The sequence below is a fragment of the Bos indicus genome, chromosome 25 (assembly GCF_029378745.1).
Source record: "Bos indicus isolate NIAB-ARS_2022 breed Sahiwal x Tharparkar chromosome 25, NIAB-ARS_B.indTharparkar_mat_pri_1.0, whole genome shotgun sequence".
Lineage (NCBI taxonomy): Eukaryota > Metazoa > Chordata > Mammalia > Artiodactyla > Bovidae > Bos > Bos indicus.
In genome coordinates this window covers 21,791,468-21,809,102 of record NC_091784.1, presented here as the reverse complement: position 1 = coordinate 21,809,102, position 17,635 = coordinate 21,791,468, and the positions used below count along the sequence as shown (strand labels likewise).

At 45.2% G+C, this 17,635-nt stretch overlaps 1 protein-coding gene across 1 annotated transcript in view; it reads left to right on the top strand.

Moving 5' to 3' along the window:
- USP31 (ubiquitin specific peptidase 31) overlaps positions 1-10,006 on the top strand; it is an 83,405-nt gene extending 73,399 nt beyond the window's left edge. The window contains exon 16 of the mRNA XM_070779795.1: positions 1,828-10,006. Coding sequence (XP_070635896.1) covers positions 1,828-3,395 — 1,568 coding nt within the window. The 3' untranslated portion in view covers positions 3,396-10,006. The remainder of the gene's footprint in view (positions 1-1,827) is intronic.
- Positions 10,007-17,635: the final 7,629 nt, after the last annotated feature.

Below are 17,635 nucleotides of genomic sequence, written 5' to 3'. Positions count from 1 at the left end.
ACAGTTTAATCAGAGTGCTTTTTAAACTCTTCAGAGTAGCTATGAGGGGACTCAGCGAGCTTGCAATTTGCTGAGGGTTTTGTGGGAGGCTGCCTGGGGATGAGCTGCTATGCGGGGCCTGGTGTGGGAGCGCCTGACTTGCTTGGCTTCTCACCTTCCCACCACACTGCCTCCCTGGAGGGACTTGTGGTGTGTGCTTGGGGAGTGCAGGAGCAGCTAGAACAGAAGCCATTGCCTTTGCATAAAGCTGTTTCGGGGAATTTGGGAAACAGTCACAGTATGCAAGCTTGGCAGAGCTGATAAAAATTGAGCTCTGGTGTTTTTGCCTTCAGCTCCTGCTGGACTAGTGGCAACACAGCCCCCCGCTCCACCCGGGACCCAAGCTGGGGGGAGGCGATGAGGCAGCTGGAGTCCTGAGCGTTGGGAGGGGGAGAGGGTGAGCTCAGCCTCTGTGGGATACAACGAGCCCGGTGACTCACCCCGGCAGGGCTCAGTCAGTCTGTGGGCGGCATTTCCATCGCTTCTAGTAAAGTGCTGCTTGCTAGAGGTGATGGTAAACCTGAACGAAAACTGCAGGAAGAAAACCGGAGTCGGGAGGAAGGCCTGACGTGGAGAGCTCCGTCTCACCTCCAGCTCTGCCCCTTCTTCCAACTGTTGCGTCGTCTTCTGTAGCGTAAGAGTCTTGGGCTGTAACCACCAAGCTCCTGGCTGGCACTCCTGACATTTTGTGAAAAACTGGCAGTGCCCCTTGGCTTGTTTATTATTTGGAGGTGGTTTTCAGCAAAGCCTTTAAACTTCGAGCTCACTGTTGTTTCAACAGGGAGCCTAGATATGGTTTGCGCCCAGTCTGTTTAAATAGTGGAGTCGGGGGAATCGATATCTCTTCAGGGTCATCATCATACAGTCGTGCTGGGTGGTGCCCACGGACCAGGGCCTGTCTCTCAGGGTCTCATCCAGACGGAGTTGTATTAATACCACAGCTCCAGTAGCAAGTGTGTGGAGAATTTCATTTAGAATATTTTCTTTGGAAGTTCAAAGTCACTTACTGCTCTAATCATGAATATTTTTCTTGAAAGTTTTAAGGCACTCAGGGTAGAAGCGTGTTGTCTCTAGTTCCTTCCACTGATGGCTTTCACAGTCAGCGATCACAGCCCGCCTGCCTGTGATGTTGAGTTGGGGGAAGGGGTTGTGGTTCTGGTGCTGGCTCTGCCTCTAATTACCTGTGTGGTCATGGGCACGGACCTCACTGCTGTGGGCCCCAGTGTCCTTAGTAAGATGAAGAAGCCGTAAATGAAGTAGCTCACGTTTATTGAGCAGTGTGCAACGTCAGGTACCTTGCTGGGCACAGGACTTTGAAGATTTTATTTCATTCTCCTAGTAGCTCTGTGAGTTACAAGGGTCAGGAAATTATGGCCCACAGGCCAAAATATGGCCCCTGTCTTTATTTGTTAACAAAAAAAAGTTTTGTTGGAACACAGCCATGCCTGTTTATTTGTTGCCTGTGGCTGCTTTTGCACTAAGGTGACAGAGTTGAACAGCTGCCCCACGAAGCCTAAAATATTTACTGTCTTGGCCGTTAGAGGAAAAGTCTGCTGAGCCCTGATGTTGAGCAAGAAGGTGCTTTGCCGGTCCCCAAGTTAGAATGCCCCTATTTTATAGGTGAAGGCTCAGAAAAGTTAAAATCACGTGATGACTCACTGACCCCAGACGCACTGGCTCTGAAGGTCACACTCCCGTCATCCCCTGATGCTGGCCGCCTTTGTTCTGTAGATGTTACTAGCACATCTTGTTGGCTTGGCTTAACGGTAATCTCTTTGCTGCATTCAGGAGGCTTCTCAACTCGTCCGTTCGTGAGAAGTGTCCAGCGCCAGAGCTTGTCATCCAGACCGTCTGTCACCAGCCCCTTGGCCGTCAATGAAAACTGCATGCGGCCTTCCTGGTCCCTGTCTGCCAAGCTGCAGATGCGCTCCAGTTCCCCTTCCCGCTACTCAGGGGACTCTCCAATTCACACCTCTGCATCCACCCTGGAGAAGATCGGGGAGGCCGTGGATGACAAGGTCTCCATCTCCTGCTTCGGTAGCTTGAGGAACCTGTCCAGCAGCCACCAGGACTCGAGCGACAGTCACAGTCGGCGGGAGCACAAGGCTGTGGGTCGGGCCCCTCTGGCCGTCATGGAAGGTGTGTTCAGAGACGAGTCGGACACCCGCAAGTTGAACTCCAGCGTGGCGGACACACAGAGCAGAAGCTCAGCACATGGGGATCACTTGCCCCCCGTCTCTGATCCATTTGATAACAATAACCAGATTGCTTATGTGGATCAGAGCGATTCTGTAGACAGCTCTCCCGTCAAAGAGGTGAAATCCCCAAGCCACCCAGGCTCCCTCGCAAAGAAACCAGAGAGCACAACCAAGAGATCCCCCAGCGCCAAAGGCGCTTCTGAGCCAGAGCGAAGCTTGCGGAAGGGGAGACCAGCCTTGGCCAGCCAGGAGTCCTCTCTTTCCAGTACCTCCCCTTCTTCTCCCGTTCCCGTGAAAGTGTCCGTAAAGCCCTCCCGCTCCCGAAGCAAAGCCGATTCTTCCTCCAGGGCCAGTGGACGGCATTCCTCCCCTGCCCCTGCCCCAAAGAAGGAGTCCTCCCCCAAGTCCCACGAGTCTGTGTCGTCCCCTTCGCTCCAGAAGCAGAAGTCGGCTTCTTCCCTCGCTTATACTGCTTCCTCCACGTCTGCCAAGAAAGCCTCAGGCCCCACCCCGAGGGGCCCCTTCCCTCCTGGGAAGAGCAGGACTTCAGACAGGAGCTTAAGCCGAGAGGGCTCCAGACACAGCCTGGTTTCCGACAGGGCCAGCGTCACCTCCAGCTCCAAACCCAACTCCCCGCGCGTGAGCCAGGCCAGGGCCGGGGACGGCAGGGCAGACAGCAGGCACGTGCGGAGCTCCTCCATGGCCAGCCTGCGCTCCCCCAGCACGAGCGTGAGGGCCGGCCTGAAGAGGGACAGCAAATCCGAGGACAAGGGGCTGTCCTTCTTCAAGTCGGCCTTGAGACAGAAGGAGACCCGGCGGTCGACGGATCTGGGCAAGACCAGCTTGCTGTCCAAGAAGGCGGGCGGGGGGTCCGTCAAGTCAGTCTGTAAGAGCGCGGTGGATGACAAGGCAGAGAAAGGCTCCCAGGCGCCAGGCTCCCAGCAGCCAAATGCCATTGCAGTTGGGAAAGAGCCGCTTGCCTCCAAGGACCCCTCTTCTGGTAAACATTCCCTGCTGTCCACTCGCAAGTCCAAGACTTCCCAGCTCGATTCTGCAGCGCCCTCGTCTCCTGGGTGCAGGCAGTCTGCTGAGAAATCCTCCAAAAAGTTACCTTCTAGCATGCAAACCTCTGCACGGCCTTCTCAGAAACCTCAGTGATACTTCTGCAGTCCAAGTGTTTTATCTGTAAAGATGTTAATTTATTTAGAACCCCTTCCCTCCCACCAAAGCCCTTTATGCTTCTGTTTTGTATTTTTTGGGGGTCATGTGCCTGCCGTGTGTGTGTGTGTGTTTGTGTGTGTGTGTGTGTTTGTGTGGTGTGTGTGCGTGCGTGTGTGTATGTGGAGAATTCAATTGCAAATTGTTAAAAGCGTCGCCTTATTCTGCCATTGAACCAAATAACAGCCATAGGCAAAGCATTGACACCAAGCTAACTGAAATAATTATAGATGATACCCTGGATGGTCCCTTTAGTAACTGTACATATTTCTTTCTAGAGAACTCTTAACGACTTTCATTGGACACTAGGGATTTGAAACCTGTGAAACCAGTTAAGCTATCACTAGTGTGCTCTGTAGAAGGATGAATTACTTGACTCTCGTTTCATCTGAGCGGAATTTGTCGTCAACTGTGGATTGTCACGTGGCACCAGGAACTCTTATAAACTGTGACACTTAACAGAGAAATAACCCGAGGGAAAAACTGTCGCTTTCTGCACTTTGGCCCCATCTTACCAGTCTTTGTCAAGGGCAATATTTTAACACTAATGTTTCTCAGGTATATACTCAGCTAGTGTAGGACGGTTGCGCATCCGTGAAAGGATCAAAGAAGGTGGCCTGTGGGTTGCTGTCATTTCTCCTACTGCCACAGAGAGTTTTTAGAGGTAGAAATGAAGTCTTTCACCACCTTCCTATCTGCAAAGACGTGCGTTGCCATAAGCTGTCTTGACCTGTGGGATGTGTTCTAAGAGATGGCAAGTCGGATAGCCAGAAAGCCAGTCACTAGTAGTTAAATTTTTTTTTTTCCCCTTGTAAATTTGCTCACTAAGGTCACTGTGGTTTTGAAATGGACTAGAGAAAATTCCTGGAAAAAAAGAAATGAATTCTAGACTGGATGCATAAATCTGTGCCATTTCCTTCTCTGGTGTGGCTTTTTTTCCTATGTTAGAAATTGAAAGCTCCATGCTGCCCCAAGAACGCACACCTGTGTTTCCTCGTCTTGTAACTTGGAGAGGAAAGAAGTTGCCTGATGCCAGCAGCCAGTGATGGTATTTTCGAGCGATGTGTGACTGTTATGTGCATAATGTCTGCCTGTCGGGCTTCGCTGGGATTGTTTTTCAGGAATGCATTTATTTCTTCTTTGTGCTGAAGATGTAGTGAAACTCACAAGCAGGATGGAGCCTGCTTCATCTGGCATTGTCAGTGAAAATTCCATTTCTTGTTTAGAGAAAAAGGGAACCTCAAGAAATTCACAGATAAGCAAGATATGTATATAGATTATTTCAAGCTTTTAGGAGGTGTTCTGGGATTTTTAGCCTTGTTTTTTTTTTCCATTTTTTAAAAATGTCGAAGAGAGTCATGGTTCTGATTCTCTTTGAATAGCATTTGTCACTTTGCTGTGAAATAGAGCATGCTAAGTTTATATGCGTTTACATATTAACTTTTTTTTTTTTAAGTCATGGACTCTTCAGGTTCTTCCTGAACACCTTGTACACAGATCCATTTATATAATCTCCCTTTTCAGTATTGCCGTGTGTGAAGTAACTAGAACATACATTACATGCATAGCTATGGATTCTGCACTGTCCTGTTTTTCTTTTTTCCCCTTTCTTTGCTATGAATACCTCTAGGGAAATGCTTCTAGTAGGTTGCTTTATTTTGCTGCTAATTTGAGCACGAGCAGGTTAACCTGCAAGTCTGGAGGCCATGTGTGTTGAGGGTAAGCTGGAATTGTAGACCCCTGCCATGTTTAAGACAACACATCTGGCCTTGTGAGAGTTAGGCTAGTGCTCTGTGAAATCCACTTACTCTGAGCCTGTTGTGCTTGATCCTGACTCCACCACTCTGCCAGGAGTCCTCATCTCACCGTGCAGGCATCTGGCTCCCCAGAGCAGCCTCACTCTCCCCTGCCGGGCTGTGACTGCCTTCCATCTTGATCTTGTTGCTTCGAGCAGCACATTGACAGCTCCATCAGTGTTCAGCCACTGTGAGTTTTCCAGTATCACTTTGATTTCCTAAAAAGATTGCACCAGATGTGGGGTTGTCATTATCTGGAATTGAGTGTTTGTCTAATTTGAACTTCTAATCGTTATTTAATAGGTAAATCTCATTTGAAATCTTTTATCTGAAGCTCTGAAACAGTCTTAGAATCATAGTTGGACTACTCAGTGTTTTAATAACACTTTTTTGGGGGGAGAGGTGGGGAATATAAACAGTTAAGCATTAACAGAATGTAATTTAATTTTCCCAGTGGTAAATATTTTTATTCCGGAGTTCTCCAAGAATGGATTTTCTGTTGTGTTTAGTGTCTTTATAATTAAAAAAAAAACAAATCTATGAAGTATATTAAAGTTCCATGGGATCTAAAAATAAACTTTGCATATCTATAAACTGTATGTCTATGGAATTTAGTTCCTGTTTCAGATTTTAATGGTAAAAATAATCAGGAAGTATGGCACTGTCTAGGCATCTTGGTAAGCAATGAAAATTTCATCCTTAGTTATTAGGTTGCAACCTTTAAGCCACAGAAAAAGGATGTTTTGCCTAAAAGTTTGGAGATGCTCTTTGTGGTGTGAAGTATCTTATAGAAAAATTACACTTGGTTCAGTTCAATTCTTTGGTGGAGTTAGGGACTTGGTGTTCTGTTTTTTCTCTTCTCAGTGATGTTTGGCACAGTGAGCTTATATGTGTTTGGGGGTTAAAAATCATCTGCTGACGATGGTAGCCCTGGGTTCCTGGTTGACAACCAGGCGGGCCCGATTAGAGCAGCCGTATTTCCTGATAGGCACAAAATAACCACTGACAGTAGTGCTGCATCTGTCGTGTTTGTTTGCGTTTTAAAACCTTTATTCTTGATTTCTTTTCCTGTGAACATCGGGTGCGCGGAGTCCTCGTCATTCCTTCCAACAGCCCTACCTACACCTTGCCTTTGTAAAACCCCTAATGCAATGTGGAAGCACAAAGAGACTGTTAAGCTCGTGGCACCTCAAGACCATCTCCCACCTTTGCTGTGTATTTTCTCATGCTAAAAGCAGCCTAACTGAAAGGAAGTAGTGCTCCACTGGACCAATAGAAATGAGTGTGGGGGTGTTTGTGGTGCAGCAAAATACTGTTATTGTCTGTGAGGCTGCCGCGACCTCTTCTGTAATCCTCCTTTCATCATTCATTCCGCAAACATTCATTGAGGGCCTGCTTTGCTTGTAAAGGCAAGCTGAGAGCTTCAGGAGTTTGCTGTAGCTGAGGATCCCTGGGAGCACAGCTGATGAACCAGGGGTGCCAGTCCTCCCAAGCAGAAAGATCAGGTGGATCCTGGTGATCGGCCGAGGCCTGTGGGCCTCTTGAACAAGTCTGTTCTGTTCTGGAAACCAAAAGTGCCCTTCTTCATCTTTGGAGATACTTTACTGTCACATCCTCTGTTTCAGACTGTGCTGTCTCTACTACTTAGTGGTTGGAAATCTGATCTGAAGTCACTCTTCATTAGAATTTGGTCATTTGCATTTGTGTGAGGTGGATGTGGGGATTTCTGTGGGTGGGTGGGGAGAAAAATGGTCATCCCTCTAAAATAACCTATCATGAAGAAAACAGGACAGAATGTAAAGGAAACAGAAGTGGCAGCCTTTATAAAAAAAGGAACAGAAGAGCTGTGAACAAAGCTCATCTATTTCAAATAAACGTGTTTTAAAAAGTAGATTGACATCCGACGTTAAATTTCATTCTGACAAATTACTGAGCAGCTGGAGATACTGTTTTCCTGTGTAGGTTATAATAATTATTGGATGCAAAGATTATTAGTGTTTCCGGGTTGGATTTTTGAGATAGTATGCAAATCACAAGCACAGTTTCAATAAAACGTGTTCTATGAGGCACACTGAACTTTGTATTACTTGGAATTGAGAAGAGCAAATTTGCGGACAAACCAGTGCCTATATCATAAACATAAACACAAAAAATAGCTGTTACTGTGCAGGCTGTCTGTCTTCAATTTCTTAAAGGGTAATGTTATTGCTAACTCCATATTTTCGGGGGGAAATCCCATGCTTTTATTCAAATGAACAGTCCATACTGACTTTTGATCAACTCTCAAAGTGTTTTTGCATCTGCATTTTGAGCATGACCAATCATTTTTTTTTCCCCCAAGTAATGGAAATAATTTTGCACGGCCTCCGTCTAACCCAGAAAGCATGCTCTTACTACCTATGCAAACAACTAAGAAAAAATACAGACTACTTACAGTCAGTGTAAGTTTGAAAAAAAGAAGACATCTCTTAGATTATGGAGCTCTATTTTTGGATTTGTAATTCTATAATCAGTATTGAAAAGCATGAATGTGATTTTTTGTTTTGCTTTGCATGTGTTTCTCTTTGCCGATTTTTTTTTTTTTAATCATTGGCCAGATTGTGTGTAAAATAAGTATTTTGCAAGCAGGAGTGGAAATGGGTGTGTTGAACACACAGTAGTTTATATACTGTATTTAGCCAGAAGACTTTCCTAAAGTATTTTGTTCTAAAAATAACCTGCCATTTTCTATAGATCTTAATTTTTTATATCTTCTAGTGTTCTATCGTGGTCACAAGGAAAGAATGTGACTCCTAACAGTGCTAACAATTTTCAGACACTTTTGTAGAGACTTAGAGCTGTTCTGGAAAGCTTTGGCGCTTTCCCCACCACTGGTCACAATGAGACTGAGCTGTGAGGTGTACAGTAGCATCCACCGTGGGTTAGGTTCTAGAGCTGCTCACAGTCGTCTAAGACTGGTGTTTCCCAGTTAAGGGAGAAGGGAGATCCAGACTCGCAAGGCTTTTTTCAGATCTCACGTACTCTCCCGAATTCGATCAAGCCTCTTGAGAAGAACTTGTCTGAGGTTCGGATACCCAGCGCTCACTAGAATCGTCTGGGGAACTTTTAAAAATGCCTCAGTCCCACTCCTCAGCTTTTGATCTAATTAGTGTAGTGGCAGGTCCCAGGAGCTACCATCAATATATTTAAAGCTCTGAAGTGTTTCTAATTTGCAGAATTGAGAAGCACTGTGATACACCTTCCCTTTGCTGAGAACTATGGCGAGAATCACTGCCGTGTGAAGTACTCACAAATGACTCAGAGTCCTCTGTTGCTTTGGAGAGACAAGGGAAAAAAAAAAAAGAGTTACTGATCAACCTCCTGTTTGAGATAAGGGGGGGTGCCTTTCTGATGTGAGGAGCTCGGAGCATCGTGTGCCTCAGCCCTTGCCCGTCTGGTGGGAGCTGGGGGTCTTTAGTTCACTGGAGCAGTTGGTGTCCCGTGGGGCTTGCCTCCTTCCCACAGCCTCTCCGCCGGAGGCCACAGCAGGGCCAGACCTTGGCAGGGAGCAGGACGGTCACTCTGAGTTAGAAAATGCTAAAGTAAAGCCTCCAGTGGCTTTGCAAAACCTGTCCCTGATTCTGATAGACCATGGTCACCTGTAATAGTTATAGTAGCAAACCTGAGGCTGCTGCCCAATTTCCTGTTAAGGAATATTTAGCTCACTCTCTCACTATCCAGAATGTAGTTTCAGGATTTTTTTTTTTTTTTTTTTTAATGAATGTGAAGCATTTTATTTGGGTTTTTTTGGGGGGTGGGGGGGTGAGTAACCCTCAGTATTTTTTTCATGTAACTAAAAAAATGAATATGCATCCAAAAATTTGGCAGTACATGTTACCTATGGAGGCGAATGAAATTTAGTTTTAATCTGTGGTGGGCTGAATGCACTATGAATATATTCAAAATAAGCTGCTGTGCTTCTCAGGTGGTTTCTTCCTGTTAAGCATGATGCTGCCTACAGAAAAAGAAAACACAGTTTACTGGAGGTTTTCAACATTTCAAGGAATAAGTTAGAAGTAAAAACCCAAGTTGGAAATGCTCCTTTAGAAAGGCTGCCCTGAGCAGTGATACCTGTTGTAATGGTGAAAATGCAATATGAAATCCCCTAGGTGCTATTCTAAATGGTGAGGTGTCATTATACCAAATGGGGAAGCAGTTACTGTGTTTCTGGAGCTGAAGTTCTCTTTGTAGGCCTTTCAAATATGCATTTATGTTCCCTTTGGTTTTGCTCACCAACTGTGCCTCTCACCACTGGTTAAAATTGAATTCAAGCCCCATTACAAAAGCAGTTTCTTGATTGAACTCTTAAGTTTTTACAGTGGAATTTCTATAGTTGTCTTAAAAGCTGCATGTCATATCACTGTATAACAAAATGCTTTGGTGGTGGTCATGCACCATTCATAGTGATTTGTGTATGATTTTCTTTTTTAGTTGTACAGTAATATGGAAGGCAGGATGTCTTTCCTTGAGGCTGGAAACAAAGTGTATCATACATTTTAAATTATTTTAGAACAAGTGCATGAGATGTGTCACTGACTTCTGTTATTTATTTGTATGTTTTATTATTCAAAGTGTATGCACTTTTAAGAAGCAAAATTTATATTTTTATGTTTAAAATGTTTTATTTCTGGAACAGCAGTTGATTATATAGTATACAGTTGGAATTTAAGAGAAAAGTGGAAAAATGTAATGAAATATAATAAATTTATTACATGATGCCCTCTTCAAGCCATATTCCTCTTTCTCCCCTTGCCAACCTCCATATTTTTGGTGTTAACTTTTTTTTTTTTTTGGTGTTAACTAACTTTGGAAATTAAACAGGTACTTGTACTATGCTGATGTATACAAAATGCTTTAAAGTTGTAGTATTAAGTGAAAACAAGTTACAGAAGGATACATACATTTTGTAAGTAACATTTTAAAGCAAAAAAAAAAAAAATCACATCCATGCTTATTTAATCTTCATAACCAAGAGTAAATGCAGCCGTTTCCTTCAAGAGGCAGTTTTTCCTGGGCCATGGAAGTAGATAAAAACTCACATTTTAACTCAATTCCAGTGGGCTTTCAAACTTTTGTATTTTTTCTCTCTTCTACCAAGATTTTATGATGGGAGGCGACAGCGGTATAAAAGGAACCATATTTTCTGGACCCTCTTGCCCTTGATACCTTCTTTTTCAGCCATCCTGTTGTGATAAAAATGCCCCGATGGCAAAGATTTTGCCACCTCTCAGGATGACTCCCTATTGAGGATGTCACATCACTTACGACCACTTGGGGGCACTAGAGATCACCATTATCAAAGGTGTTTTACAAGTCCGTCCTTCAGGTTCATAGCCTATGTGGGAATGCTTATTCGATATGAGTTGAGGAGCATTGTAAGTGGACAGGGGTTTCAATTTAGATAAGTACCACCAGCCATTATTTTTCCTAACAATTGTTGGATACAGACCACAGGACAGATCTTATTTTCCTATGGCACAGCATTATGGTTTAGGGTTAGGGTTAGGCTGTTCCTAACCAAGGATGAGTGAACCATAAAACCTAAAGTACAGCACCATAAACCTAATTTTAACTGGTAAGATTGTGCTTTAGGTTGTAGGGGAGAGTGTAACCATGTAGTACACTGATCATTTGAGAGGCGTCTTTATGTCTGAAAATGTTCACATGTTGTAAAATACATAGATGCTGTAGTCATTTTGATAATAAGGCGAGTATTGAAAGATCACTGTCTCCTTAGAATTTGGAAGATGATTTTCAAATATTTGAATGATCAGTATCTGCCCACATGTTTCCCTTCTGTGTCGGTCTTCCTGGAAGAAGCAAAGGCCTGATAAATTCCCTCTCCCTGGCCCACGTATTCCTGTGGGTCCCATGACTGATTCCAGGTCACTGTCACTCCACAGGGTGTGGCTTGAAGCCACCCTCCACCCCTCAGCCCCCAGGATGCCCTTTCTTCTTCCCTGGCACCTCCTGAATTCTCCCAGGTGGACGTCTCGGGTTTTCTTTTCGTGGCTCTGTTCTCTGTCTGAGATGGGTTATTTGGTAGGTGTGCCCTCTGGGTGGTTTGGGTCTTACTCATTTAGAACCCTCTGCAGCTCAGTCCTGACTTGGTCTGGCCTCAGCCGTGTTTCTCACCCCCTCCCCACATTTCCGCACAGAGGACCAGAGCTCTCCTCTCCCAGACAGGTTTTTGTCTGATGCTGCGTAACCCATCAGCTTGGTACCCCGTTTCTTAGCATGTGCAGGAGGCTGACATTAGTTTGACTTGCTGTTTGGATTTAAAACAGCTCAGTTTTTCTTTAAGAAAGTGGGAAGACAACATGAGTGAAACCAGTGTTGCGGTCAGAATTGGGCCTCCCTGCTGCCGGCAGGCTCTCCTGTAGCTTTCCTTGGTTTAGGAAGGTTTCACAGAGGCCCGCAGTGTACAGATCCAGTTCTCAGGACAGAGGGGCGTTGTGTCAGAGTCCTCATCTCCAGAGAGCAGGGAAGGGAAGGCACAGGGTGGGCGATGATGCTGTGTGGTCAGCGCCAGCCTCAGGATTCCAGATCCATAAAAGGGTGTGTCGGGGAAAGCGCCCCTTTAATTGTCTGATTCAAAATTAAAGTCCAAGCTTCCCTGGTGGCTCAGATGGTAAAGAGTATGCCTGCAGTGTGGGAGACCCAGGTTAGATTCCTGGATCGGGAAGATCCCCTGGAGAAGGAAACAGCAAACCACTCCAGTATTCTTGCCTGGAAAATCCCATGGACGGAGGAGCCTGGCAGTCTACAGCCCATGGGGTCCCAAAGGGTCGGGCACAACTGAGTGACTTCACTTTCACTTTTCTTTGTTTAGCAACGCCTCCTGTCTGTCTGGAGATAGGACCGTTCTCCAAGGAACTAGCTGTCTAGTCGGGGTCAGGTTGGTGGATAGATAATGAAGATTTCAGCATATACTTTCTGCTTCTCCTCCCTCAAGGCACCTCCACATTCCCACCCCATCTCCAGCCACTTCCTGCTATTGTGCTCAGAAGCCTTTTCTCTTGCGATGCCCCACGGCTCACTCCCTTATCTCCTAATGTCTTTCATCAGATGTCAGCCTCTTAGCTAGGTGTGCCCTGGCCACCTTTTAAAACAATGCAGCCAGCTTCACATTCTCTCCCTCCTCCCTACTTTGCTTCATGTCCCTTAGTACCAACAGCCACTGTCTGTACATTATATATGCAACATACAGTCGTGTGTGTGCCAGCTCGCTCTAGTCATGTCTGACTCCATGGCCCTACAGACAGTAGCCCACCAGGCTCTTCTGTCCACATGGGTTCTCCAGGCAAGAGTACTGGAGTGGGTTGCCGTGCCCTCCTCCAGGGGATCTTCCCCACCCAAGCATCAAACCTGCGTCTCCTGCGTTGGCAGGCGGGTTCTTTACCATTAGAGCTGTGTGTGGGATACAGTGTGTATACCTAAAATAGTTTGTGTGCTCACAGGAGGGCAGGGCTGTTTGTTCTGTTCTTTTCCCACCACCTAGGAGAGTGTCAGGCACAAGTAAGTAACTACTAAGTAGTTACTAAGTAAATATTTACCAACTGGAGGAGTGGATTTGCTTGGATAATCCACTTAGCCTTTCTGCATTTGGCTTTCTGTCTAGAAGATGAAAAGTGATGGTACTTCATGGAATTAAACGGGAAAGATGCCCTAAGCATTCAGCACGGGGCGTGGCACAGAGAAAGGGCTCGGGATGGGGAGGAGGGGCTGACCCCGACCTTCAGGGGACCTCTACAGAGGAGCAGGCATAGAAGCATAACTGCATCGGAGCATCCCAGGCTGGGGAAACTGCTTGTGCTTTCTGGAAATCCCAGGAGTCTGGTCTTCCTGGAATGTAGGGCAGGAAAGCAGGAAGCAGTGGATGAAGGGGGAGGGAGTTTGCCAGAGGCTTCATCTGGAAGGACCTTTTATGACCATGTGCATTTGTCCTGAAGTAAATGAGAATCCAGGAAGAGATTTTAATTTGGAGGAGAGATGAGATCTACTTTGTGACTTAGCATGGGCACCATGGCAACGATGTGGCACCAGCAAGCCCTGGTTAGGAACTTGTTACAGGCATCTGGGTAGAGTCCTGTGGCAGGGCTGACCTAAAGCAGTGTTGGGTGAACAGAGAGGAGGTGGCGTGCTCAGGCCTCGGGGGCAGGCTGCTAGGTGTGAACCCTGGTACCATGACTTCCTAGCTGGACAATCTTGGGCAGCTTAGTTCTCTGTGCCTCGAATTCTTTACCTGTAAGCTGTCGCCAACAGTATCTATATGATGGTTGGGAGGCTTAATTGGTGTGCTTGGTTTATTTACTTTTAATATGATCACTAGTGTATTTAGTTTTACCCCATCTGTTTTGTATTTCTTTTCCCCTTCTTTCTTTTAGATCAATCAACCATTTTTTTAACTCCAGTTTTCACTTCTGTTATTCATTCTTTTGCTCTTCTTTCAGTGGTTATCCTTGTGATTTCAATATGCATTCTTGATTTTTCAGAGTGTAAGAAAAACTAGTAATTTTTACCCCTTCAGGGTTTTAGAACACTTTAACCCCATTGTACCTTCTCTGCCATTTGCTATTTGTTGTGTATTCAGATTCAATGTGTATTTAGCATATATATGCAGTCAGCCCTCCCTTCTGTGGGTTCTACACCGTGATTGGTTGAATCCACAGATGGGGGACCTGTGAATATGGAGGACTGACAGTACTATGCCATCCTTGGACTTGAGCATCCTTGGATTTTGGTATTCACGAGGCGGAGGTGGGGGTCCTGGAACCAATCTCCCATGATCCTGAGAGATGGCTGTATATATAACTTATACAACTAACATTACTATTATTTTATTTTTCTATCCTGTTTTTGCATTTATTTATTTTTGGCCGCGCTGGGCCTTTGTTGCTTTGGGGTGGACTTTTCTGTAGTAGCAGGGGGCAGGGGCTCCTCTCTAGTTGCAGTGGGCAGGCTCAGTAGTTGTGGCACCCGGGCTCTAGAGCACAGGCTTAGTAGTTGTAGCTCAGTTGCTCCTTGGCATGTGGGATCTTCCCAGACCAGGGATCGAACCTGTGCCCCTTGCATTGGCAGGCGGATTCTCATCCACTGTGCCACCAAGGAAGTCCTCACTGACATTATCATAATTGATACGAGAATCCAGTATTCACTTAGACTTACCAAGATATTTACACTCCATCGCTCTTCTTTCCTTCCTGCATTTCAGTGTTCCTTCTTTGGTCAATTTCCTTCTTCCTGAAGAATTCGTTTTGTGTTTCTTTTTTAAGCCCATGCTAATGATGCATTCTCTTAGTGTTTATGTGATTGGAAATGTCTTTATTTTGCCTTTGCTTTTGAAGGGTATTTTCAGTGGGGATAGAATTCTATGTTGGAAGTTATTTTCTTGCATTTTCATTCCATGGTCTTTTGCTTTTATAGATAAGTCAGTTCCTTTGAAGGTGGGTATTTATTTTCTAAATGAAGATGCCTCTCTTTGTTTTTCTTCAGTTTCATCACGTTGGGCCTGGTGTGGGGTTATTTTTTGGTTTGTTTCTATCCTGCACTTCATGAATCAGACTTGGGAAAGTTTTCAGGCATTATTTCTTTAAATATTGCTTCTGACCCATTTTTCCATCTGCTTCTAGGGCTCAGTAAATGGCATCACCATCCACTCCAGGTGATCAGTCCAGAAACCAGGGATCCATCCTTGAGTCTGCTTTTCCCCTCAGACCCTATCTTTACATCTAATCCATCTGCAAGCCCTGTCTAAGCCTGGTTGTTTTCAGTTGCTAAGTTGTGTTCGACTCTTTGCAACCCCATGGACTGCAGCACGCCAGGTTTCCCTGTCCTTCACCATCTCCCAAAGTTTGCTCAAACTCATGTCCATTGACTCAGTGATGCCATCCAACCATCTCATCCTCTGTCACCCTCTTCTCCTCTCCTCAGTCTTTCCTAGCGTTAGGGTATTCTCCAATGAATTGGCTCTTTGCATCACGCAGCCAAAATATTGGAACTTTAGCTTCAACATCAGTCCTTCCAATGAATATTCAAGGTTGATTTCCTTTAGGATTGATTGGTTTGATCTCCTTGCTGTCTGAAGGACTCTCAAGAGTCTTCTCAAGCACCACAGTTCAATAGCATCAGTTCTTTGGTGCTCAGCCTTCTTTATGGTTCAACTCACATCTGTACATGACTACTGGAAAAACCTTAGCTTTGACTATGCGAATCTTTGTTGGCAAAGTGATGTCTCTGCTTTTTAATATGCTGTCTAGGTTTGACATAGCTTTTCTTCCAAGGAGCACGTGTCTTTTGATTTCATGGCTGCAATCACTGTCTACAAAATCAACCCCAATTATGTACTGAATCTGCCCACCTTTCTTTCCACTGATGACATCTGACTTCAGGTCACTATAGTCTCCTGACTGAGCTTCTGCATCAGCCTCTTAAATAAATCTGTCCACGTCTCCAATCCTGTCTTATGTCACTCTCCTTCACTGCAGGCATAGAAGCCACCTGAGTGTCTTGACCACAAGGCCTTGGCACTGGCTGTTTCCTCTGCCAGGAATGTTCTTCCCTTGCATGTCCATATGGCAAGTCCTTTCTCTTCCCAAATGGAGTCCCACATCCAGAGTCATTGTCAGCTGAGTGTGCAGTCATTTTTTAAAATGAATACCTCTATATTCATTTCTTTAATTCTTTTCATTCTTTATTTCATTACCCTATTGTATTTTCATAGCACATCCCAGTCTCTGATATTCTTACTTATTTCTTCACTGGCACTAATTTATCATGAGTCTTCCCGAGCAGAATATAGTCACCGTGAAAGCTGAGTCTTTGTCTTTGCTGTGTTACTTATGTTATTTTGTATGTTTTCAGCTCTAAGGAACAAAGTGTACAACCAAATTAGACTGTGCTAGTTCGGAGAAGGCAATGGCACCCTACTCCAGTACTCTTGCCAGAACGGAGGAGCCTGGTAGGCTTCAGTCCATGGGATGGCAAAGAGTCAGCCATGTCTAAGCGACTTCACTTTCCTTTTCACTTTCATGCATTGAAGAAGGAAATGGCAACCCACTCCAGTGTTCTTGCCTGGAGAATCCCGGCAAGAATCCCCCAGGACAGGGGAGCCTGGTGGGCTGCCATCCATGGGGTCGCACAGAGTCGGACACGACTGAAGCCACTTAGCAGCAGCAGCAGCAGCAGTTCAGTGTTATATGCATGTATGCTGAGGTGCAGAGAGAGTAAATAACTTACCTAACAATCACACCAGTCTAAGTGGTACTTCTTGGGTACAAACATAGCCCCACTACTTCAAAACTTGTCTTTTTTTTCATTATTACTTCAATACTCTATACTATTATTAAGGAAATTTTATAATCAACCTATACAACTGCATTTAGTAATGCAGTTACTAGATGGGGAATCCTTCTACACTGTATAAAATCCTCTTTTGTGTGGAATCTCTGAGTAAATTTTTACTACAGCGAATTCCAGAAGTGGGGAAATTGCTACTTTTTGGAAACACAGTTTAGGAGAGTGTCATTGGTTTAATTTTTTGAAACTTAAAAATTAATTTTAGACTCATAGAAAAGTTGCAGAAATAGCTCAGAGCATTCCCATATATTCCTCCCTCAGTTCACTTTCAGTTCAGTCGCTCAGTTGTGTCCGACTCTTTGTGACCCCATGAATCGCAGCACGCCAGGCCTCCCTGTCCATCACCAACTCCTGGAGTTTACCCAGACCAACCTGGGGAGTTCCTCTTTAAGCATCCTATCATTTTGCCTTTTCATACTGTTCATGGGGTTCTCAAGGCAAGAATACTGAAGTGGTTTGCCATTCCTTTCTCCAGTGGACCACATTCTGTCAGACCTCTCCACCATGACCTGCCTGTCTTGGGTGGCCGCACACGGCATGACTTAGTTTCATTGAGTTAGAGGGCTGCCATCTATGGGGTCGCACAGAGCTGGACACGACTGAAGCGACTTAGCAGCAGCAGCAGCGGTTCGTGTGATCTGATTGGGTAGTGCCGGGGTCCAGCCCCTGCTGGATCCAGAGATTCCCTCGGGAGGACGACTTCAGTGAAAGAATAGATAAAGAGATAAGGAAAGAATTTTGCAGTTAAGAAAATAGAGGAAAGAAAAGAGGTTGATATTCCTTGGTTTACACAGAAAGCCAATAAAGCCCCAGCACGGGACTTGCTCTGTTCACGTAGGCCGCAGGCGCCCTCTCGAATCGCGGAAGGTGCCCCATCTTAGGCACCTTCTTGAGTGGGTCTTAGAAGCCCAGGCAGGAAAGTGAACGCAGAGGGCCCCTGCGCTCCATGGAATCAGCCTGAATAGGAAAAGGAAAGAGAAAGAACGA